We start from the raw sequence: 24,692 nt of genomic DNA, 5'->3' as shown, positions 1-24,692 counted from the left end.
ATCAGATGGCAAAGATTAGATCAGATTAGACAAAGATGCCTAAAACTCGTAAGGAGTCATTTTGCAAAGTGTTTGGCCTTGACCAAGGAATTAAATAAAAATGTTCTTCATACACAATCAGATCTTATGAAACATCTTTTTTTTCAGACTGGTATTAAAAGAGAATGCTAACGGAAAGGAATTATTCTGTGAAGGATATTTCAAATATTGTACTGCGAGATTCAAAAGGTATATGGCAAAAAGCATCTGTTCCAATAATATCCGATCAACAAATTTTGAGCTGGATATTAAACATAAACAAAGAGTATAAGTCTTAAAAAAATCTTCATAAGTTACAAGACAAAGCAACAATATTTAGAAAAAAATGTGAAATAACTCTGTTTGATATATGTACTTGCAAATGTAAAAATTTTATTGACTGTCGTTGCAAAATGAAAGTTTCTAATAGGGAAATATATTTTCTTGTCGATCAACGAACAGTACAGAAAAGGATGATTTGTAATGTTGTTAAAAAAGTTGCCTAACTTTTTCATAAAAATATGAAAAGGAAAGTAATACAATCATCACCGCTAGAAAACTTTTTTATGCAGACAATATAGTTGGAAAAAATAAAGTCTTTTTCTTTTTCAATCTACATCTAAAATAGAAAGAAAAGTGACATAATTTGTAAACTCAGATAATCTATCTGAAGAAACTATACTTGCCCTTCTGGAAAAAAAGAGATGGAGTCATCCGAGCTAAGCTTACATCTCAGTATGAATTACCGATGTTTGAAACTAAATAGCATTTCATAAATTCATTAAAATAAATATAAATTCGCCAAAATAATTTTAAAAATAAATGTTTTACTTTTTTGTTTTACAGTTTGTTTTTTTTACAGTTTTTCGATTTTTATTTTCTTTCTTCTGTTATGTCCAGGTTCTTTCTTCTGTTATGTCCAATTTTACATTGTCCTAGGTAAAGAGTCTTTGCCATTGCTATAGAATCTATGGCCTAGTTACCTAATTATTATAACAAAGTAAAGGAATTTAATGGCTATATGGAACCTCAGTTTTGTTTTGTTTTTAATAAGCATCAGTGTTACGTTCGTTCAACTACGTTTAACTACGGTCAACGAAGTTGAATGTAGTTGAACGTAATTAAACGTAACATAGTTTTGTTTCAATTACGTTACGTTTATTTATGGTATTTTTGTATTAATCATCTTAGTTAAAAGTAGTTGAACAAAGTTGAACGTAGTTGAACCAAATACATTTTTGAACAACCTAATTAACTTTTAAAAACCACTGATTTGTATTGCTAGTATAAATAACCAAAATTAAATTTAAGAAGATGTTAAAGCCAGAGTTTAGTGTGATTTTAGAAAGTCGAGCCTAAGCCTGCGAAAATGTGGTCTCAAGCCTGTACTTTTTGAACTAAAATTAGACTTGGCAAAGTTTCCAAAAATATTGTGTAATTTGTTAGCAATAATAGTGTAAAGGAAAAACATTTGCTTAAAAGCCAATTTATCATTAATTTTATTGTATTTTTAAATTACAACCCTTAAACAACCAATTAAGCACAATTTTTTTGTAGTGAACTATTTGTAACAATTCAAGACAAAATAGAGAAATGAAACTTTATTGCAATAAAAAGGATACATTAAAATTTGTGAATATTACAAAATATTGGAACACAATTTTGAAATTAAATTCCAAAAACCCCAAATGTTTAAAGCAGTGGTGTAGCCCCCACTTTCCTCATTAACATTCTTACAAGATTAGGCATTTATATCAGAGAGTTTATTTTAATTCCTCTATTTAGAACAAAATTGTTTGACTGAAGTGATGGGAGAAGAAAACTTTTTTTTTCGTTTAAGCTTTGGGCAAAAAATAATCAGCAAAATTTTTTATTCGTTGTAGGGTGAAAATTTGCAAAAGCATCTTTTCTGTTCTTTGCACTTGTTTTTTACAAAAGCTATTAGGTACTGATAGTATTTAATCAAAAGAATTGTTTAACTGCAATAAGACTAACTGTTATAATAAATTTGTTCCAAAACAAGGTATGGACTAAATTCGGACTGAAATGCGAATTTAATTTCTGCATGTGGGATAAGGGTGATTCAAGAAAAACACAAAAGAAAACATTTAGACGTGCTGTTTTAGGCACATGGATAAAATCTTGAATGAAAAGTACAAAAATCTTGGATTTTACAAAAAAAACTTAAAAAATATAATCTCCAATTTTAATGTTTTGCTAATTGCATGATACTCCGATTAGTTTTTTAATTAATAACCCCAAAAGTTCTGCTGGATATCCCATAACACTGGGCATTGCCCCCCCCCCCTACTTCTGCTAGATAGTCTTTAAAAAAAAAACTTGGAAAAAATTGAGAAATTTGAGATATTTGTTACTCGAGATTCTTTCTGCCTCTAATTTTTTATTATTTTTAGCTGTTCAATAACTGCACTGTACAAAAAAATCTGGTCAGTTTTTACTGTAAGTGTTTCTCCATCTCACGTTGTTTCTTTTCCTCTTCAGTTTCAATGCTTTCTGCCAGATTTCTCTTTATTTTTGCCATATTTGAATGACAGAAAACAAGCATGTGCACATTTTCTGGATCAAGGTTGTGTCTTTGATTTGTAACAATGCCCCCAGCAACAGAAAAAACTCGCTCAGATGAAGCAGAAGTGACTGGAATGCAAAGAAGTTTTCGTGCCAGCTTTGAGAGTAATGGCAAAGAGGTTGAACTATTTCTCCACCACATCAGAATATCCAGTTCTTTGGGATCTGGCCTTGGCATTGCCAAATATTTATCAAGTTCTTCCTCTATGTTTGATTTTGTTTTGTTTGATGAACAGTCTGAAATTAATCACATTGTTATATTACTATGGCTCCTTTTTAAGAAAATTTTTAACATTGCATGAAAAATTAAAAGCAGCTGGAATTAATTATACGTTTATAAATTAAACATAAATCTAAAAATGGAGAATTAGTAAGTTAGTGTTGAATAAAATGTTTAAATTGCTTTAACAAGTTAAAGAAAAGTATTGGCAAATTGCCACATTTTTGTCTTTGAACATTTAGGACGGCAATAGCCCAAAAAGATTTATATGAGCAATCACTGATAAAAGATAGGTGTAGATTAGCTATAGGCATTTTGTTCATACCCAATGGTTTGGACCCTATAGTGACCCATTAATAAATGACACAAAGTTATTTTAGTTGAATCAGCAATGTCTGAAACTTAGTAGGACCTTTCATGTAATTTACTGGGAATATTACATAAAGAAATAAGATAATTTGAATTAAATAAATTATCAAATTTGTATTGGAAGCCACTAAGGAATAATAAGTATTTAAAAATTTTTATGATAAGAACTTCATAAACAAGTTTTTAAAACTCACCCTGCTAAACTGCAGTGTAAATTTCCAGCCATGTGCGCAAAATCTTTTACCTAGAACCACCCTTCATGAAAAATATTTAGCTAATTCAAAACCAACCCTTACCTTGAGCAGTCTTCAATTTTTTCATAGAAAAAGAAAAAACTTCTTTTTTCTAGTTTTGAATTCACAAAAACTTATTGAAAAAGTTCTTTCAAACAAATTTCAAAAGTAAGTTAAACACAGTTATTGTACTAAGATTATTTTAACCAAAATCTTCTGTCAAAACTATTTTAACTTGAAACAATAAATATTATAGTTAACCAAGACTTTTATTAGAATACCAACTATTCTACTGTATGTGTTAAAGTTTAGACTGTATCTAAATGCAGGCTAGGTTAAAATTAGGAATTTAACTATTTCTTGTATTATAAGATCAAAGTCTTTACATTGATCATTAGAACTTCTTACATACTTAAAAAGATTATTATTTTACAAAGTTTCTAAGATCTACATACATATAAGGCCCTGATAATATAAGACACATTAAATTTTTGTTGATATAAAGTTTTTTAAGTAGTCAAATCACCATGATCAGCACATAGTAATAAGTGAGAAAGTTGAGAGCTGTTTGGAAAGGATGCCCTCATATTTGCAGCTGCATCATGAACCACTACCTTCTCACATTCTGACTTGACATTTGGCAAAGATTCAATTTGTTTGTCTATTTCCACAGCTATTGCCACTGCAGTGTGAGATCCAGGAAAATGCTTGCAACTGATGACTTTTTTAATGAGGTTGAAATTTCTATTGACAAAATGCAAGGTAAGACTTATGTAAGCTTCATTAGCTCTTGATGTCCACATATCTGAAGTAAGAGCAAAACCATCAACTTCAGGTAGCTCTTGTTCTAACTCTGTAAAGATTTGTTTATGAATCTGTTTATATAATTAGGGAAGCTTGAACTTTGCAAAAGTTGTAGAGTTCTTAACTGTGACCCTTGGCAGCTGCTTCTTAAAAAATTCTTTTGTTTCTTCATGGTCAGCAACACTGAAAGGCATCGAGAGTGCAACAATCCACCTCATGAAATCCAGGTCAAACTGAAGCTGGCGCTTGTCGTAAGTAGAATACTTTGGCTGGAAGAATGATGCAATTGACACAGCACTTTCTTCACGAAGTTTTTTTGAGTTTGAAGGACTTTGTAGACTGTCTGATCCTGAAAAAATATTATTGTTTTCAGTCATCAGAAACATTTTATACATCTCAAATCTAAATGATTTATTTACATTTTTTATTATTTTATTTATCTCCTTATTAGGCATTCATTATTCGGTTGAGTAGGACAGTGGTACAATTGCAAAAATGGAATGTATTCCTGATTTTTCACTGTATGTTAGGCGTGAGTATTCTGCTCTTTTATGGTGGACCTGAAGGAACTTTATTGGAGAATTCAAATTATTGAACCTAGCCTAAACTATCTGTGTGTCTGTGGAACAGAAGAATTCTTTTAAAACAAATAGAAATTCATACTTAAAAAGTTCACTAATGAGGTACCTTTTAACTCAGTTCCAATGTTTACTCAAGAGGGGCTTTCTAGTTTAAAAGGTACCTTAGGCCCATTACGGCCAAATTTAAAGAATTGATGTGACTGAGCCCGGTTTTTTCAACATCTTTAAAGATAAATAGTTTGGAGTTAGCAAAGTTCACTCCTTCAAAATGTGTCTAAAAACTGATTTCATTATGAACTCAATATTCTGTTTCATAAACCAATGTTTATTTAGTTCAGAGTTTTACTGTGGAACTTATTTTTAAGGCCTAAACTTGAATTAAGCTATCTCACCTCATGCGTGTTCAGGTGTTAAAATTGTTTATTTTGTTAATTTAAGAAGCAGCCAAAGTTTGCAATAAAAATGCTATGAACCCCATTACAAAACTAAATATGTAACAGCTTGATGGGCATTTTTAGATGCTGAATTAAAAAAAACTCAATTAAATATCCCTCTTTAATTTAGAACTTACTGAAATTTTGTAAAAATGAATCAATTCAAGTTGAGTTTTTAAAGTTTATTGATTGAATCATTTTTACTTGTATTAACTTTCTTCTTGTCCTTTCTCTAATGTATACATTATATTTTTGATAGGTATGCTGTAAAGTCTTTCCTTTCACAGAAATAAATGCACAAAAATATTCTTATCAAAATTTTTTGGGATTTAGGACTTAAAATCAGCTTAAAAATAGTTTTCTTTCAAACAATATCTTTAAGCCAGAGGCTTATAAAAACCATGTTGAATTTTTTTACTTGAAATAAGTACCTTACTAAATAGGAATAAAATTTCTATAAACCCACACTGTAGCAAAAAAATATTAGTATCTTACCTTTGTCACACTGATTTAACTTTTGTCCTGCTTCTAAAATATCAGCAGATTCAATTGCTGCTTGTCTTTTTCGAGAGGCTTTCTTTTCAAGTACTTCTGCTGCAATTTTCTTGTGTTTTGACTTGAGATGACCCCACAATGCAGCTGTTGAAAGATTTTTACGGCGTAGTGTCACATTAGTGCACAGTCTACATTTAGCTTTTAGGACACCATCAGCATCTAGCTCACAGTCTTCAAAATGCTCCCATAACTCTGATGCTCTAACATTAGTCTCTGTCATTTCTAAAGTTTTTGTTTGATGTTTAATATCTAACTAATGACAAGCACTCCCAAATCACTAGTAAAATATTTCATTTTAATCACACTTTGAAAACAAATACAAAATGGAACAAAAAAAGGTCTTATCTAAAATTTAATCATTCATAGCAATATGTTTATATATATATATATATATATATATATATATATATATATATATATATATATATATATATATATATATATATATATATAATTTTTAATATTAAAGTTGTAAATGTTCTAAATAATGCTTTTCTCTTAAATAATCATTATAGGTTAAAAACTACCAACATAAGTTTTCTTTATGAGTAAAAATATTAATTATTTTTAATGTTATGCCTAAAACTTTATGGCACAGATCACTGAATGCAAGATTGCCAACAAATGTTGATGATTTTATTTCAATTAACAACATTTCCCATATAGCAACAAAAATTAGCATGCTTCTGTTAGTAAATTGGCAACATGATGTGAAGATTTATCAAGATTTATTAAATTACTCAATGTATGGGAAATAAAAGATAGCATACTAATAAAGAATTACTATCTTTGTCAAATTTTTATTTTAATTTTGTTTATTAAATAGCTTACACGATTGGAAATAACTCTACAATAGTAATACTAAACTTTTTGTTTTTTACTAAAAATTAGTCAAAATAAATAAAATGTAGGTCCCCAAATGTGGCAATAGCCAGTATTAAGTCCTGATTAGCTTTTTTCAGTTTTGATTTAGTACATTTGATATCCTAGTTTTTCACGCATTAAGGTAATTAATTTACATCTTAAATTGACCTAATACCATTGCTAATCTTAGGTTGAAACTATTAGTTGAAGCAACATTCATATATATTTACTAATTGCAAATTGGTGATGAAGTTTTCAATATTTTAAGTTATCCTGCTCAACTTTGTTCAACTTCGTTCAACTTTGTTCAACTTTGTTGAATTATTATTTCGTTACGTTCAATTTTGGTTTTTGGGAAGATGAAGTCTGACTACGTTACGTTTCGTTACGGTCACAAAAATGAAGCTAACACTGGTGCTTAGTTTTTAAATAAAAAAAGTTCTGAATAAAACTTAGAACTCTTTAGGTTTTTATGGGGCTATAGTTTCGCTGTTTGGAACTCTGTTAGTGGTTAGACAAAATATTTTATTTTATTTTTTATTGGTAAAAATATCTAAAAAATAAAAATTAATAATAAAAAAAAATTTAAAAACAAACAATTTTAAATTTGATCAAAGTTATATTCTTCTACTGTCAATGCAAAACATTTGATTCTACTCACAACTTTTGTATTATTACATCCAATTTTACCCACAATTTCTTAATAATCAACAAAATTAAACAGTAACTTATTTCATTTTATGTCAACATTTTTCAAAAATAAAAGTAAAAGTATAAAAAGTAGCAATTACAAAAATAAAGCTTTAGTAATTGCCAAAAGCAAGGACTAACAAGCGTAAATTAAATGATGAGTAGATCGATAGATGATCATGATAGGGACCTCAACCGTGAGGAAACATGTTAACCTTACACATTTACATGTTTCCTCTCATTTACAAAACATTGCTTTCTTCTAAAACAATGTTTTAGTATGTTTAAGCAAATATTCAATGTCTTCGCAATGTTCAAGAAAAAAATATATATAATCTAGTAAAATATATAAAACTGTTATGTTCAGAGCCAACAACACTGGGGGGGGGGGGCAGAAGGCACTTTCTAAAAAGAAAACTCTAAACTTTTTTAGAACTTGACGATTGTGCCCATCCAATTCGAAATCCGTTTTGCTGGCTATGATGTTTATTTTAGTTTTCGTTATTTATTTGTGCTTAACAACACCAATAATATGATTTTTATTATTAAATACTTAATAATATAAACTTAATAATATCATATTAAGTATTTAATAATAACTTAAAATAATAAATTATTAAATGGTTAATATATTATTTTTAAAGGTTTAAAAAAAGAAATGTCAAAATAACTTTTATTTAATTTTTAGTTTCCTTTTATTTTAATTTCTTCAAGTTCATATATTTTTTATAAGTAAATAAATTTAACAAACTAAATTGAGAAAAATCCACTATTTTGTATTAATGGATAACAGTTACAGTCAAAGGTTATTGCATATTTAGGTAATTGCATATTAATTATCATCAATTCGCTCACATTTAGCAAATGTGTGAGAAATTGTTTTGAAATAATAAAAAATTGATAAAATTCAATAAGCATCTTTAATATATCTAATAACCAATTAACTAGAAAAGTTATTTGAAAGTGAAACTCCCTTATAATTTAATAAAAAATTAGTTGAATAAAAGATTTATTTGAAAATAAAACTGCCTTATTATCTTTTAAATTTGATGTTCGTCAATAAATAAAGATACAAACATCAACATTCATTAGAAAAAAAACGATTTGTGGCGCCTTGTATATATATATCAGGGATTATTTTTTTCTGGATATTTTCAGAATTCCGGATATTTTTCTCAATTTTTAATTTTTCGGGATATCCAAAATGGTTTCCAAAGATACAAGTTTAGGTATATATTTTTGTAATATATTTGTTTTTTTAATCTTTTTTACTGATTACTCATAAAAAATTAAGAAAAGTTAAAAACAAAATTAGAAACAATTCAGCTAAAAGCTAAGTTAAGAGGAAAATATATTCCGGAACTTTTCCGGATATTTAATTAAACAATTTTCCAGATATTAAAAATATAGTCTGGATGATCTATGATATATATATATATATATATATATATATATATATATATATATATATATATATATATATATATATATATATATATATATATATATATATATATATATATATATATATATATATATATATATATATATATATATATATCAGGCCTTGTTAAGAAGCATTACACAGCTCACATTTTGCAACAATATATTTTTTGATATTTTATTTTCAATTAGACCTATGTGGTCCCTCTAGGTAACATTTTGGTAAGAATCTGATTATTATGTTGCTTAAGAAGTACGAATATTAATATTACTTCCTATAAGTATATTTGTTCTCAAGTTTCTTATTCATGGTTTTAAACTCAAGTTCTATTCATGGATTGTTCTCAATGATTTTTTAAAGTTTTTTTTTGAATATTTTCTCTTGAATTTTTCTGAACATTTTTTCTTTGAACTGCTATTATGAATCACACTGGTAAGCCTTGACTTGTCTATCTTTTTTTCTATATCAATATTTTAATGAATTAAATTTTTTTAAATCCTTTTATTTAATATAGTTTTATGATTTAAAATAAAAATCTGGTATACAGCAGGAATCCCTTTAAAAAATAAAAATGTTAATGTTTAAAACAAACTATGAAGAAAGGAGAGAGTAGTTGTGGAAGGAGTGCTTCTTAGTTGGTAAGCCAGCAAAGATGTCCTCAGTTAAGCTTTAAACCCGGGCTGATGTTATTAAACACTTCTTTTACTTGAAAGAAGGGTCTAATTCAGACAAAAGGTTACTTGTGGCGTGTCTTTTTTCAAAGTAAGCAATTTATGCAAGAAAGTTAGAAGAAAAAAGATCGAATTGAGGAAGAAAAAAAGCATTCCTAGAATGAATATGCACCTAATTTGAGAAACAGAAAACAGAGACAGACCATTATTGTAACAAAATAATGTATTAAGAAAATGGTGAGAACAGCTATAAGTATTGACATATTAACCAATAAAATGATAGCAACCTTGGTTAAGCTGATTGCAAAGGCAAGAGGTGGTCCATATAAGCTGCCACTTTCTTACACCTCAACTTTCTGAATAAAAAGTAATTTAGTTAAAAAATATGCAGTAAGTTTGAAATTTTTTGTTCAAAATGATATAAGACACGACAACAAAGCAGTTCAGTTATATTTTGATGGAAACCTGATTGAGGTTAGTATATGTGTTGCCAGTTTATTTATTTATTTTTTATTATTTTATATAAATTCTTAACATACAATATTTCTAAAATTTAATATTAGCTCACTGAGAGAACCCTACAGAATCTACATTACGTTAAGAACAGGGAGTTCAATCATCTACTCTGTGCTTTAATCAGACTAAGGAGCTTCTAAATATGAGCAAATAGAGGATCACAGAATTAGAAAGGAAGGCAAATTTTAGGTCAATTATTCATGCTTCTAAGGTTTTAACCAGACACTTCAGCAATCCAGGTTAATTCAGAAATCAAAAAAGTTCTTCTTTTTTTATTGCTTGTTTTGTCAATAAATTAGGCTTTTAAACACTGAAACTTTTTGTCACTTAGATCCTAAAACTGTTATCTTTGGTCTAGCTAACATAGATAGTTCTATACCTAATAGCACGAAAGAAGAAATAGACAAAAAACTATTGCAATACCCTGGACCCAAAGCCTGTGATTTTGAAAGGAAAAATAATACTAGGTTTATAAGAGATAAGGAAGAGTTTGTCTTGTTCTAAGAATCACCTACCCTTGGGGATTATGTTTTGAGTTTTGACTAGTTTTTGATATTCTTGAACATAATGAGCATCAATCCAAATGGCTTTTGTCTTCTTCTGTGGCATGAAAAGTTAATCCTGACTTAGCTTTTCAGTTTAAAAATTTTAGCTTAACCTAAAATTTGCTATTTTGTACATAAAATGCAGAATAATGCTTCTTAATATTATTATAAAGTAGTTCTTCAAAAATCAACCTGGTCCTCAAATGAATTTTATAAAATTTCCAAAAATAGTTTAAATATTTCATAAAATTTTTAATTTTTCTCGGCAGATTTTTTTGGAAAAAGTTTAATAGAGTTGCTTGTGAGAACCAATAAAAACTTTTATTGGAATGTAGCCAGATTATTTTTGTTGAAAGCAAGGATTTTTTAATGCACTCTGGTATATATATATATATATATATATATATATATATATATATATATATATATATATATATATATATATATATATATATATATATATATAAATTATGTTAGTGTATTCTACAGAGTGCTCAACGTTCTAAAAGAACAGAGCAATAATAAATTAGTAAAAACACTTATCTAATTCTTCCTGACACTCTAACACTTATATGATTCTTCCTGATGAACCTACTGATGGTGAAACACAGTGTTAAAGTAATCAAAAATTAGATAAGTGTTTTTACTAATTTATATATATATATATATATATATATATATATATATATATATATATATATATATATATATATATATATATATATATATATATATATATATATATATATATATATATATATGTATGTATGTATTTAATGCCGATGCAAAAGCTGACCTATTTTTGCTTTATGACAGCATACAACTACTGACCTGAATCTCTCAAAGTGTTAGCATGCAAAAATAGATATATAAAAAAATATATAATATTCTTTCATTATAAGTTCATAATTTATTTATTGAAATTACTTGTTTGTTCATTTTGAACAGTCTTATTTAAAAAAAAAGAAGAATTTTTTCAAGCATAGCAAGGTTATTTATTCATTTAAAAGTTAATAAAATTTACTTTTCAAATGTCTGTTGCTCTCGCACTTTTATACTTGAAATTTTACTGAGGTTATTATTTTATTAGGCTTTAAAATCTAATGTTAATTTGATTTATTGGTTAAAACCGTTCATTTACATGTTCATGATATTATTTATGATCAGTTTAGTCTTGGTATAGTTATATTGAATATATATTAATTAAAAGCATTAAATTTTTTAAAAATTTGATTCTAGTTTTTATTAAGGTTTTGGACCATTTAAAATAAGAAACGTGACAGTGTTACATAAAGCAAACTCAAAAAATTGCACGGAAATATTGCTTATGAATAAGATAAAATGTGGTAGTGGTGTAGTGGTAAAGTGCTTACTTCATAAGCAAGAGGTTCCGAGTTCGATCCCTATGACGTCCCTGGTAGTACTGCGCTCAACTTGTTTCTCTGCTCAGCAGCCTTGTTTGTCAAGGTTTGTGTTTCAGAGTTATAGAATTGAGAGAGGGTTATAACCACAATTAAGTAGCCTCCTCATCTGTAGTGGCCTTCTTGGCCTTGAGGAGGTGAATAACAAAACAAACAAAAAAACAAAACAAAAAAACAACAACAAAAAAACAACTTTTAGTATTAATTTTTTCAGATTTTTTTTTTCCCCTTCAAGTTATTTTTAAAAGGTCAGATCATTTGCTTACATAAAGTAATAAGTTCATACTAAGCTACAATATCATAGTGTTTTTTTATTATTATTAATAAAAATTGAAAAACAACTACTATAGGAAAAGTAAATTTTTTTCCCCATAAACATTAAAACAACCAGAATAAACTGTAAACAGGTGTTAACTATCTATTCATTTTTTAAGACAATTGCCGTTAACAAAATCATTGCCTTCAGCACATAATCTCAATTTGTATTTCTTAACGATGTTTTTTCTATGATCAACCAAAAAGCAAATTAAAATGTAATAAACAAACTATGTTATATAATAAACTTTTTTTTTTTTTTTTTTTTTTTGTTAAAAAACAACTTCGAAAATAAAAAATCACTAATTCATAAATTTACTATATACATACATAGAGTTTAATTGCTACATTCATTAAAATTTAAAACCCTGATTTTAAAATCTTTTTGAATAAAAATTGTTTTTAGCTGTCCCCAAAGACCTTTGAACATAAAACGAGTTCCTAATATTATCAAAATTTTAAATAGTTTTACATAATATAATTATCATTTTTATATGATTTAAGACCCAACATGATACTAGAAGAATTTTATTTATATGTTAATCAAAAAATTTTCAAAACCACTATTTTTTTCATCATATAGAACACATTAAGGAGGTCTCAGCATATATTATATTATGAAAATAAATATTTACTAGGGTGTCCCAAAAAACATATTTTTCAAAAATATTATATAATAAATATTCAAAAAATATTTCTACTAACTAGAGCTGTGTGTGTGGGGGGGGGGGGGGGGGGAAAGGATGGGGGGTTTTTTTTTTAAAAAATACTTTTTTTAGGACACCCTAATATTTACCACTGTTTTTGATAAACTGATTTTATTCAAATTGTTAAATATGCATCTATCTATTATTTTTGTTTTGGTCATGTCATATTTATTGTACTCTTATATTGCATATTAAAAAAGTTCTTTTGTTTTTGGAATAATTTTTAATGAAGTAGTTTGATTAAAACTAAACGAAGTTTAATATTTTAACTTAAAAAAATTATATTAAAAATATAGAAAAAAAATTTAACAAGTTTTTTTAAACTAGTTTACTCCCAAAAAGGCTGCGAGTTGTGAGAAAGTTATTAGACTAAATCTGTGTTGGTTGTCAGAGAGAAAGTTGTTAGATTTAAAATGTGATATTAAAAGTATTTGTTAATTAAAGACTTGCTAATTATTTTTACTTTTTAATTACTTATTAATTTGCTTTTAATTACTTTTTAATTACTTATTTGCTTTTAATTACTTTTTAATTACTTATTAATTTGCTAATTAAAGACCTTGCTAATAGTGGAGAGAAGACTTATTAAATGATAGAATCACAGATGCCATTTTCTAGCAGCCAGGAAAACAAGATTTAGTTAAGCACTTAAATAAATTTAGAGTATTAAAGAGTGTTCTGGAGCACAATTTTGTGAAACTGACAAATATGTTTTCTGGACGACAAACAAAAGAAGAATTTATAAGAGAAATAACTTTATCAACGGAAGCTTTGATTAGGATGTTTAATAATAGATTAATCTGTTTCTCTAGAATGACAAGAAGAGTGTGGCTCTTAGGTTCAAGAGAGAAATTTGTGAAAAAATCTTGGCATATAGTTCTGTCCAGTTGTTAAAAATTCTTAAGTTATTTAAAACTATTATTTTCTATGGTTCTTTATTTCATTGTGTTTATTTTCATTACATATATTTTTACAAATTACTGATATAAGTTTGCAAACTAATATTTAATTTTCAATAAATTTTTATTATAGATTATTTGAACTTATTGAATTTATTAAAATACTATTAAGTAAAAAAAAGCATAAAACATAGTTAAAGCACTAAACTTAGTTAAAGCATAAATACATAGCTATCAATAACTTCAAAAACCTTTTTATTTTCAGCACATACAATAAGGTTTAAATTTAAATATATCATTTGTTTCCATAATTGTTTTATATTTATTAAATAATATTATGTAAAACACTTTTATTGAAAAGCTGCTCTTTGAATACCATTCTCACTGTACTCATGTTTTTAATATTTTTTCTGAAAGCCATAGATTTCTAATATTTTTCAAAAGATAAATAAAGTCAAAGAGTAAATACATACCCATATTCTGTTTTTTAATGCTTTCCTGATATAGTATGGTATAGTTTTAAAAAAGGATTGATTTATACAATAATATATAACCATTTTTACATCATATGGAGTTTATTTGTTTAAACAAAAAAATTTGAGTTTAATTTTAAAGTTGGAATCATCTTATATAGAAATTTAGGACCATCTTTAATACTAATTTCCAAAAACAGTTTCTGCTTATATTGAAAGATATTCTATAGATTTACCAAATAATGTTCCATGATTTTTATTGTAGCATTTTTTTTTTTTCTTCGTATATACTTAATTGTGAATAATTACACTTTTTTTTAAATGTCATTAATTAATAAGTTCTCGATTTTGAAGAAAAACTGGGATCATTAATTTTTTGATGTGTGTCTAAATACTAATAAATATCGACTGGACTTCATGGCGACTAGTCTTCATGATTGTATTAAACACAGCACAGCACGGCACAAGAGTGAAAAATATGCCACAGGAAAATCATATAAAGAGTTAAGAAAATGTGTCTGTTGTCAGTGAGAAAAGGTATTTAAAAATACTTTGAATTGATTTGAAATAAATATCATCAAAACAAACATGATTTTGTAATGAACCAAGGTGGAAACTCAAAAATGACTAAGGACTTTAATGTAATCCATCCTCCTGAAATGCCAGATACTTATTCTTGAAGTTCTGCTACCCATAGAGCTCAATTAGCTTCTTGGTACTATAAACTAGTGATTTAACGATTGCACATTTTTCGTTGATACTAATGCTGATGAATAGGAAAAGCCCGATACTGATGTCGATACTGATGGATTAACTAATTATTCAAATTTTTGAAAATATAAAACCATACAATTTTAAATCATGTAAACTTATTTATGGAATCAGAACTTGTAAACAAATACTTAGTTCTAAATCAGAGCCAAAGCTTTATTTTAAAAGCTATTATAAAAACTTAGTTAAAATAGTATACATTTTTTAGTTTTTATATCCATGAAAACTTTCAAAAAATAAATACAATTTTAGAGGAACAATTTTTATTTCAATTTTAAAAAAGAAAATAGTATTATGATAAGCAGTTTACTTAGAATTTTAATTTTTTTTTTTAAATATCTTCGCTTCCAACAAGACTGCAAGCAGCCACTAATTAAAGTTGGAAGTTACTGAAAGAAAGATGAAGATTTTAGAGCAAGATAATGATTGACGGACGACTTCAAGGATTGCAAATTATATGAATCAGGAAAACAAGATCAAGGAAGCGAATTCCAAAGAGCTGATGTTCGAGGAAAACAACTAGACAAATAAGCGTTTTTGGAGCATATAGGAACAATCACAGAAAAAGGATGAGACTTAATTGAATGACGAGTAACACGAGAATGAATTTTAGTAGATGGCACAAGAGAGGCTAGCTCTTTAGAGCAGTGCCCATTATAGTATTTGTAGAAAAGAGAAAGAGAAGCAACATTACGACGATGTGATAATGGTTGGAGGTTGGCTGCAAGAGCAGGTCCAACTATGTTTACAATGTGTTTTTGCACCTTGTCTAAAAGAGAAAGGGCATCGTTAGAAGATCTGCCCCAGATATGGCAACAGTATTCCATACAAGGCCGGATTTGAGATTTATAGAAGTAGAGAATAGAATCAGAAGTAAGAAAGTGGCGAGCTCGATAAAGAGATGCAACCTTAGCAGATGCTAATTTTGCAATTGATTTGATATATGGTTTCCAAGAAAGATTGGAAGTAAGAGTTAATCCTAGAAGATGGAGAGTAGATGACTCATCGAGTACATCACTGTTCATATATATAGGAAGATCTAAATTATTGCGATAACGATTAGTTAAAAAAAATTGAGTTTTATCTGTATTGAAGTTCACCAGCCACTGAGCCCCATGCTGAAGCAGAAGTGAGATCCTTTTCAAGCTCTAATGCCCCCTCCAAGCAATCAGAGAGTCTTGGTTTCTTATCAAGACAAGAATAAATGGTAGTATCATCAGCAAACAATGCCACCTTAGATGTGAGAATATCTGGAAGATCATTGATGTAAATTAAAAAGAGTATAGGGCCAAGGATAGAAACTTACGGAACCCCTGAAGTTACAGAATAAGAAGAAGAGTGCTGTCCATTGAGGACAACTTTTATGCTATGATTGGAAAGGAAGGATTCAATAATCTTAAAGATGTTGCCAGATACACCATAAGAAGAAAGCTTATGGAGAAGACCAGCATGCAAACTTTATCAAAAGCTTTTGATAAAGAAATGCCAAGGGCGATGGCTTTAACCTCTCCACTTTTATCTAATGCACGATAAAACCTATCAGTTATTACTGTTAGCAACTCAGCTGTAGAACGAGAAGATCGAAATCCATATTGATGGTCAGAAAGTAAGTAATTAGATTCAAGATGAGAAATTAAATGTTTGTTAATTAAAGATTCAAAAACCTTGCTTATGATAGGAAGAAGACTAATGGTAGTAGACGGTAGTTAGGCGAATCAGATCACTCTCCAGAGTTTTTGAAGATACGGATAACAGATGCCGCTTTCCAGCAGGCTGGAAAACAAGACTCTGATAAGCACTTGTTAAATAGTTTTGGGAGTCTAGATGACAGCTCCGGAGAACACTTCTGCAAGACAATAACAGGTATGTTGTCCTGGCCACAAGCTATAGAAGAGTCTAGGCAAGAAATCACTTCAGATACAGAAGCTGGAGTGATACGAATGTCAAGCAATGGATCAACCTGTTTGTTGGCAATATCAGGTAGAACGCAACTAGTGGAATCAAGAGATAGAATTGATGAAAAGTAAGGTGACAAAGTCTGAGCCATACAAGAGAGGTGGAATTAAAGAAATCACTTCAGATACAGAAGCTGGAGTGATACGAATGTCAAGCAATGGATCAACCTGTTTGTTGGCAATATCAGGTAGAACGCAACTAGTGGAATCAAGAGATAGAATTGATGAAAAGTAAGGTGACAAAGTCTGAGCCATACAAGAGAGGTGGAATTAAAGATTTGCCCTTATTATTGATACTATTAAAGATTCTCCAGAAGTCACCAGAGCCTAATTTTTGAGATGAGATACAAGATTTCATGACCTGAGAATAATCTCTTTAGAAAAATAAAAAAAAACCTTTATAAATATATATATATATATTTTTTTCTCAAAATAAAATAAAACAAGAGATTTCAAAATCAAATACCAAAAAAATGATAACATTAGGATTCTAAAGAAAGCACCAATAGCAGTTGTAACAATTTTTAGTATTTAAAGTTGTGTATATGAATATTGTTATGTAAAAACATAAGCATTTCTCCTGTTTCTAAAGTTAACTTATTTCGTCATGAAGAATAAATTTGTCCTCCACAACTGAATAACCGTTCACTTTCAATAGAAGATGGAGGGCATGATAAATACTTCTGAGCTATAGGAGCTAGTTGCTTGAAGTTGTTTCTATTTGCTCACCACCATACTATAGGACTATTTTATTGCGCGATAATGTCTAGGCTCAAATAAATTAAAACTTTATTTTTCAATTTTAAATAATGCTTGCTTTCTGTTTCTTGTAGAACTTCAGATATTTTGATGTGTTTTTGATTAAAGTGTTTTTATTTTTAATAAAACTTTCTTAGCATTTTGAAAAATCGAAATCTAGATTTATTGTACTTGATGACAAACTGACCTCAGGTTGAAATTCATTATGATCTTTTTGTTGAAGACTTTTTGAGCAATCTACAAGCCATTCAATAATATTTTCAAAATAACTATCAGCTTTTTTATTTGGAAAAAAAATATTTTTATTCCTTGGATCTAAAAATGTGGCTAAAATGAGATTTTCGAAAATGAAATATCTTTCAAATCTTTTATTAGCTGATTTTTTACATTCTTTTAAAGTTACCCCTAATCCTAAAAACAAGGGAGACTTTTCAGCTTAAACCAGCATGGTTTGTTGTATTGTTGGAATTATACTTGTATTGTTGGAATTATAGCAGATGAAATTGCTTCACGCTCACTTGACAAATTTGTTAAATCAATTAAACATCTTTAAAAGTTGTAGTAATTTTTCTAAAATAATCTTTTCATTGTTTTCCAGTGACTTTAGTTTAGAGTTGTCATTATTACAACAAAATGGGATCAAAGCACGTTTCTGTTTAAAAATTCTTTCTAACACAAAATATTGACTATTCCATCTTGTTGTAATGTCTTGTTTGAACCTATTTTCTGACACTTGATAATGAATTTGATATTTTTGATAAGCTCCAAAAGATGATGGCGAATGATTAAAATGGGTTAACTATGTTTTTACAAATTATTGATATATTTTTAATATATATCTGGGCAAATACAGCGTCATTTAACACAAGTTGCAAAGTGTGTAAAAACATGGCAAACTGTTGTAACCTGTCTCTCTTATCCCAGCTACCATATTAGCTGCATTTTAGCAACAAAATAAAATTATTCTAAAAACAACATTATAGTAATAAAAGTATAAATACATTCAGCTTTTGAATTAAAGCTTATAAACATCATTTTAAGAGTAAACAAATTTACCTGTAAGCTAAGTCAAAATAAACAATTTCTCAAAAAAATTCTAAGTAATGCATAAAGTTTAGATTATTATTTAATTATTATCATAATGCAGGATAAAAATATTAAAATGTCATCTGTAATGCAAATCGGTAAATTAATTAAAAAGTATTAATCGGTATCGGCCGATATTGATTCCAATTGTGCAAAAAGTGGCCATTTAAGCCGATGTTGATCAATCGGTACATCACTACTACAAACCACATGTTTCAAAATTTGTGTGACAGTTTGGCCAGTTGTAGTATAAGGGCCAAAGATGCTTTATATTGGCATTCAACTAGATCATGAGAACTAGTTTGTTGGCAATTATAGCTTTAAACTTTAAAAAAATGTAAACACGCTTTAGAGACTAGCCAAAGATTGCAGTTTCTTTCCAGCACTCAATTTCATTGATACCTTCAAAAAATTCAGTGAAGTTATTTCATACTGTTTTAGGAACACACTCAACCCAGATTTTTAAAACAAAAATCCTGACTATGCTAAGTTGCTGCTGAAATGTTTTGTAGAATACAACAGCAAGCATTTGTAAGAACTGTATTTTTCAGAGTTGAACTGATTATTTATGTCACTCAAGAAGCAAATAAAGAATATTGATATACAAATAAAGAATGCTGATAATGTTTAATAATAAGTATTAACTTGTTAGGTTTTTTAGCAGAATTAAATTGCTTTAACAAAATGAATCTTCATTTTCACCCCTCATAGTGAAAATTCATCATTAGAAAATAAATATTTCAAATATTTAAATTCTGTAAATACTAATTATATAAATACATGGCTTCACCCATTTTTATTTTAGTATGTTTCATGAACACTAAATTTGCAATAAAATGTATAGATAAACTTCTTTTTAAAAAATAAGCTCTATATTATACTGTAGTAATATTTAAAACAATAGTAATGGTTGCTTGTTTTTGAGAAGTATTCAAGTTTAATTTAAATTATTCTTGTATTATTTAGTCGCAATGCTTCTGATGCATTTCGTGTCAATATAATTCATGCAAGAGGTCAAGTTCGTTCTCCTGTCTCAAATATTGCTGGTACTAGTTTCTTTCATATAAAACGTGGGAATGTATGGATTGCAGCTGCAACTAAACAGAATTGCAATGCTGCATTAGTTTTCGAGTTTTTATATAAAACAGTTGAAGTCATGTCAAACTATTTTGGAAAAGTTACTGAAGACAATGTGAAAAATAACTTTGTTTTAATATATGAGTTATTAGATGGTAAGTCAATTATTTTAATTAAGTTTAATTTACCAGATGGCTAGTGATTATTCATCATTTTTTTTATTATTATTATTATTATTATTTTTATAGAGAATTCATTATTTTTATGTTTTGATTAATATTATAAGGTGATCAGAAGTTGATCAAAAACATAATTTATAAATCATGAGATTTATGAGATTATAAATTATAAATATTTTTTCTTAGAATAAAGAAATAATCTTAAAGGGCTGTAACCCCTTTAACATTATTTCTTTATTCTAAAATTTTGTTATGAGATTTCAGGACAATTGTTTATGGTTGAATTTCTTAAAGGAATTTAAATGTAATTACCGCAGAGTTTTTTTAAAATGGTTTACACAATTAGATTAGGATTTCCCCAAAATAAAAATTATAGTTAAATGAAGATTACCGCTTTTCTGCTTTGTTTTTTTTTATTTCCATTAAAATATTTTGTTTTCATTTACCATGAAATTTAATGAATTTTCACTATTTCTTACTAAATGCAAAAATTGAATAATAGTATTTTCGGTTTTAAGATGTTTTTTGCAGAAATTTTTTTAAACAATTATCAGTATAATTTTGAAATTCACATATCTTATATTTATAGCACTAATATTAGTTTTATTTTTAAAATAAATTAAATATAAGTTGAGCTTTTAAAGCATTTACTTATTGATCGTGTTATTTTTATTCCGTTATAAAAGTTAGGTTTGTTTTATAAAATATATAAAGACATTCTTCTATTTAAAAATTAACATTTAATTATTACAAAAGCGCATTAATCAGACCAGCATTTAAAAAAAAAAAAAATCAAAGAGCCGGAGCTTACCTTCGAGTAAAAAAAATTGCATTAATAAATTATAAAGTTTTTTGCTAATATCTCAATAAATAATTTGTTCTTGAAAATTTAATTAACATAAAACTTATTTTTCAAGGATTTTTTATGATATGAACACAACTTGTCTTGGCACTTAAGGTCACTTTAATTGTCAAATAATAAAAACTATCAACCTTTTTTTTAACATTTTAGCTTCAACAAATCTTTGCATACTACTCATAAAATAGTTAATCATTTCTAATCAACGTTCACTCTATGATCAATTCAAAAAATTAATGATAAAGAAAAACTTTTGTTAAAAAACAATTTCAAAACTGAAATGTAAAAAAAAGAGTTATGTAAAACGAACATTTTAAAGTAACTTGAATTAAATTATTAGATAAATTAAATTAAAATTTTTTTTTTACTTTAACATAGTCTAGAAATTTTAGCAGTAAAAAAGTTGTTAAACAGAGCATTTTAAAATTTTCAAAAGAATTTGAATTAAATTAATTAATTTTAATTTGACAAAGTAAATTAAAAAGAAAATTTTTTTTTTAAAATCGAAAGTAGAAAAAGTTTTTTCATCTAATAAAAAAATATTCCACACATTTTTTTACAAAAATTATTTACAGCTTAATGTTTTCCGCATAAACTGTTCTAAAAGACTGTTTAAATAATTGAATAAAATTTTTTGCATAACTTAAATTGCTTAACACATATGTGAAATTGCCATTTCGTATATAAAATTCAAATGGCATAACGCTTTTTAACAAGGCCTGGGGTTAGCAAATTTAAAATTTTTTCTTTCTTTAAAAAAATAGATTCATTATATTTCTATCACACTGTAATGTGTAATAATACTAATATTAAAAAGTTGTTGAAATAACTAAAAACCGATGCCACTTTTCAAATATTATTTGAGCAAATAAAGTACATAGAAACTCAATTATTAATAATTTATTTAAAAAGTAATGTCAAATGTTATGTTTTTTTTTTAAGCTCCAAATTAAGGTAGTGGTAGTAGTGAGAGAGAATACACTTAGTAATTTAGAAGTACAGAGTTCAAGTTCACCACATTCCTGGAAGTTGGGAATGTCCCCTGGTCAACCTTTGTTCAATTTGTACTTTCATGCAGCTGCCTTGCTTGACAAGGCTTGTGAGAGCTTTTGAGTTTTAGGGTTGTGAGAGGATTATAACAACAATTAGATGAAAAAAAAGTTTAAAAAAATGGAATAACCTTCTTGACTATTGGCTTCTAGGATTTTGAGGAGATGAATATAGTAAAACTATTTTTCTATCTATTAAAACTTTATTAAAAATGTGACAAAAATTACATTTAACCAAGTCATTGAAAAATGTAATCAAGTATTGTAATGAAATGATTTAACCAGAATTTAACAACCAGCAATCAATTGGAAAAATTGACTGTGGTGTAATTTTAATGAACATTATAAGTGGTCAACATATAAGATTGACGATGTTTTTTTCAAGAATTTTTAGGAAATCATGTGAGTCTGTCAACAGTTTTTCTGACTAAAGAGTTGTGTCTTTGGTCAGAAAAACTGTTGACAAAAGATTTTAATAGTGATGTTACTTTACATTACTTTTTTAAAATATTAAAGTGAATAATAGGATAAAAGGTGAAAACAATAATTAAAATGAAAAGTGTAATAGTAAAATATAAAAAGAGATTTGTGATTCAGGAAAATATGAAGATTGGAAAGAGTTCCAAATAGTTCCAGGGATAGATACAGTAAAAGAACAAGACTTTAATGAATGACGAATCAAGCGAGAATGAGTTTTAGTTGATGGAGCTAGAGATGATAACTCCTTTGAGCAGTGGCCATGATAGTATTTGTAGAAAAAAGAAAGAGACTCAAGCTTGGCAGATAGAGCTGGTCCAACCACGTTTACATGCATTTTTGGACCTTGTCTAGAAGAGAAAGAGCATCATTAGAAGAACCAGCCCAGATATGACAACAGTATTCTATAGGAGGGGAAATAAGAGATTTGTATAAGTATGTAATAAGGAGTATGAAAATGACAAGCACGATAATGAGAAGCAACCTTAACAGACGCTAACTTTGCAATGGATTGTATGGTTTCCATGAGAGGTTAGTAGTGAACGATTATCCAAGAAGGTCTAAAGAAGAGGACACAATGAGAGTGTTGCCATTCATTAATATAGGAATGTCGACAGCAATGCAATACGTGTTTGTAGTAAATAACTGAGTTTTATTGGAGTTAAAGTTCATAAGCCACTACAAACCCCAATCTGTTACAGAGATCAGTGAGATCAGATTCAAGATTTGCTGCCTGTTCTAAGCAATTGAAAAGAGAAGACTTTATATCAAGACAGGAGTTTAGAGTTGAGTCATTAGCAAATAAAGCCACTTAAGATGTAAGGTTGTCAGGAAGATCATTAATGTAGATAAGAAACAAAGTCACAATGTTAACTATTTGAGTAAGAGATTGAGAATTGCAGAAGCTGAGGGCTTTAGTGTTAGCAGGGTGTAAGAGACAAGCCATTCAGTGAGCATTAAAGTCACCAATAACACAATATTGGCAGAGGGGTAAAGATAAAGGGCATTGTCAATTTGGTTAGAAATAACCATCTAAAATAGTGCAGTCTGGGGAAGACATTTACCTTAATTTTTTGAAGTTGATAGAGTTAATTATAATTTTCAAGCTCTCTTGATGATTTCGAAATTAACAATATAAGAGGGCAAGTTAGGGATCGTCCATAAAGTACGTATGCTGGGATGCGGGAGAGGGGCTGCAAATGGCCTATCTGAGATGGGCGGCAGGGGTGAATTATAAAAGAAGGAGAAACTAAATTTAGGAAATATCATAAAATGTTGGGTAGGTAGGTTAAATGCGTAGGTATATTTAGGGAGGTGGAGCGTGCTTGAAAAAGTGTATGTCAAAATGAGTGAGAAGAGGGAAGGAAGGTCGAAATAAAAGCATAAGTACTTTATGGATGACCCCTTATTCCAAATAATAACAACCTAATAACTATTATTTAATATTAAGCAACTTGATATATTTAGGCAAACTTAGTAAGCACAATCGAGGACTCTGCGTAAACTGGTTCTGGTAACTTCTAATATATATATACATATATATACAGTATTGGACAAAACATTTGCAACCAACATCGAACAATGCTAAATAGTTTTCCTAATTTTACATGTCTTGAAAAAGAAACGAACTATACTACCACAGCAAAAAGTTCAGAAGTCTGGAGTCATAGCATGCCATGACATGAGCAATCAGCTGACAGGTTACAGCACATAGGCAGAATTTTGTTGACAAGTGCCATTTTGCAGCGGACAAAACAAATGCAACTTTTTTGGTTTGTTTCATTTTCTTAAGTCTAGTCCGTGTCAACGTCACGGAGGTTTTTAAATAATTAAAGGAAGTATCCAGAAGTTTCCAGAAGCATGCAGAAGCTTCCAGAAGTTTCCAGAAGCATGCAGAAGCTTCCAGAAGTTTCCAGAAGAAGCATCCAGTAGCATCCAGAAGTATCCAGAAACATTCAGAAGTATCCAGACGCATCCAGAAGCTTCCAGAAGCATCGAAAAGAAGCATCTAGAATCTTCCAGAACAGGTTCACACAGGTTCATTTTACTATATAAGAGACATGTAAATTGACATGTTATTCAGTCAGTATATGGAAGTCAATCAGTCAGTATTATCAAGACAGTTTATCGAAGTG

The 24,692-nt window shown here is 28.2% G+C and overlaps 2 protein-coding genes across 2 annotated transcripts in view; one reads left to right on the top strand and one right to left on the bottom strand.

The window, feature by feature from the left end:
* Positions 1 to 24,692, top strand: part of LOC100209209 (AP-2 complex subunit mu) — an 82,849-nt gene that overhangs the window by 19,478 nt on the left and 38,679 nt on the right. Inside the window, exon 3 of the mRNA XM_065799863.1 lies at positions 19,883 to 20,148. Coding sequence (XP_065655935.1) covers positions 19,883 to 20,148 — 266 coding nt within the window. The remainder of the gene's footprint in view (positions 1 to 19,882; positions 20,149 to 24,692) is intronic.
* LOC136082067 (uncharacterized) lies at positions 4,314 to 6,083 on the bottom strand. The gene is made up of 2 exons (XM_065800645.1): positions 5,741 to 6,083; positions 4,314 to 4,579 (listed from the first exon to the last, which is right to left on the bottom strand). The coding sequence occupies exons 1-2, from the start codon at positions 6,018 to 6,020 to the stop codon at positions 4,314 to 4,316; spliced, it is 546 nt and encodes a 181-aa protein (XP_065656717.1). The 5' UTR covers positions 6,021 to 6,083.

This window comes from Hydra vulgaris, chromosome 06, assembly GCF_038396675.1.
Source record: "Hydra vulgaris chromosome 06, alternate assembly HydraT2T_AEP".
In the NCBI taxonomy this organism is placed as follows: Eukaryota; Metazoa; Cnidaria; class Hydrozoa; order Anthoathecata; family Hydridae; genus Hydra; species Hydra vulgaris.
This window is presented reverse-complemented; position numbering and strand designations above follow the sequence as displayed.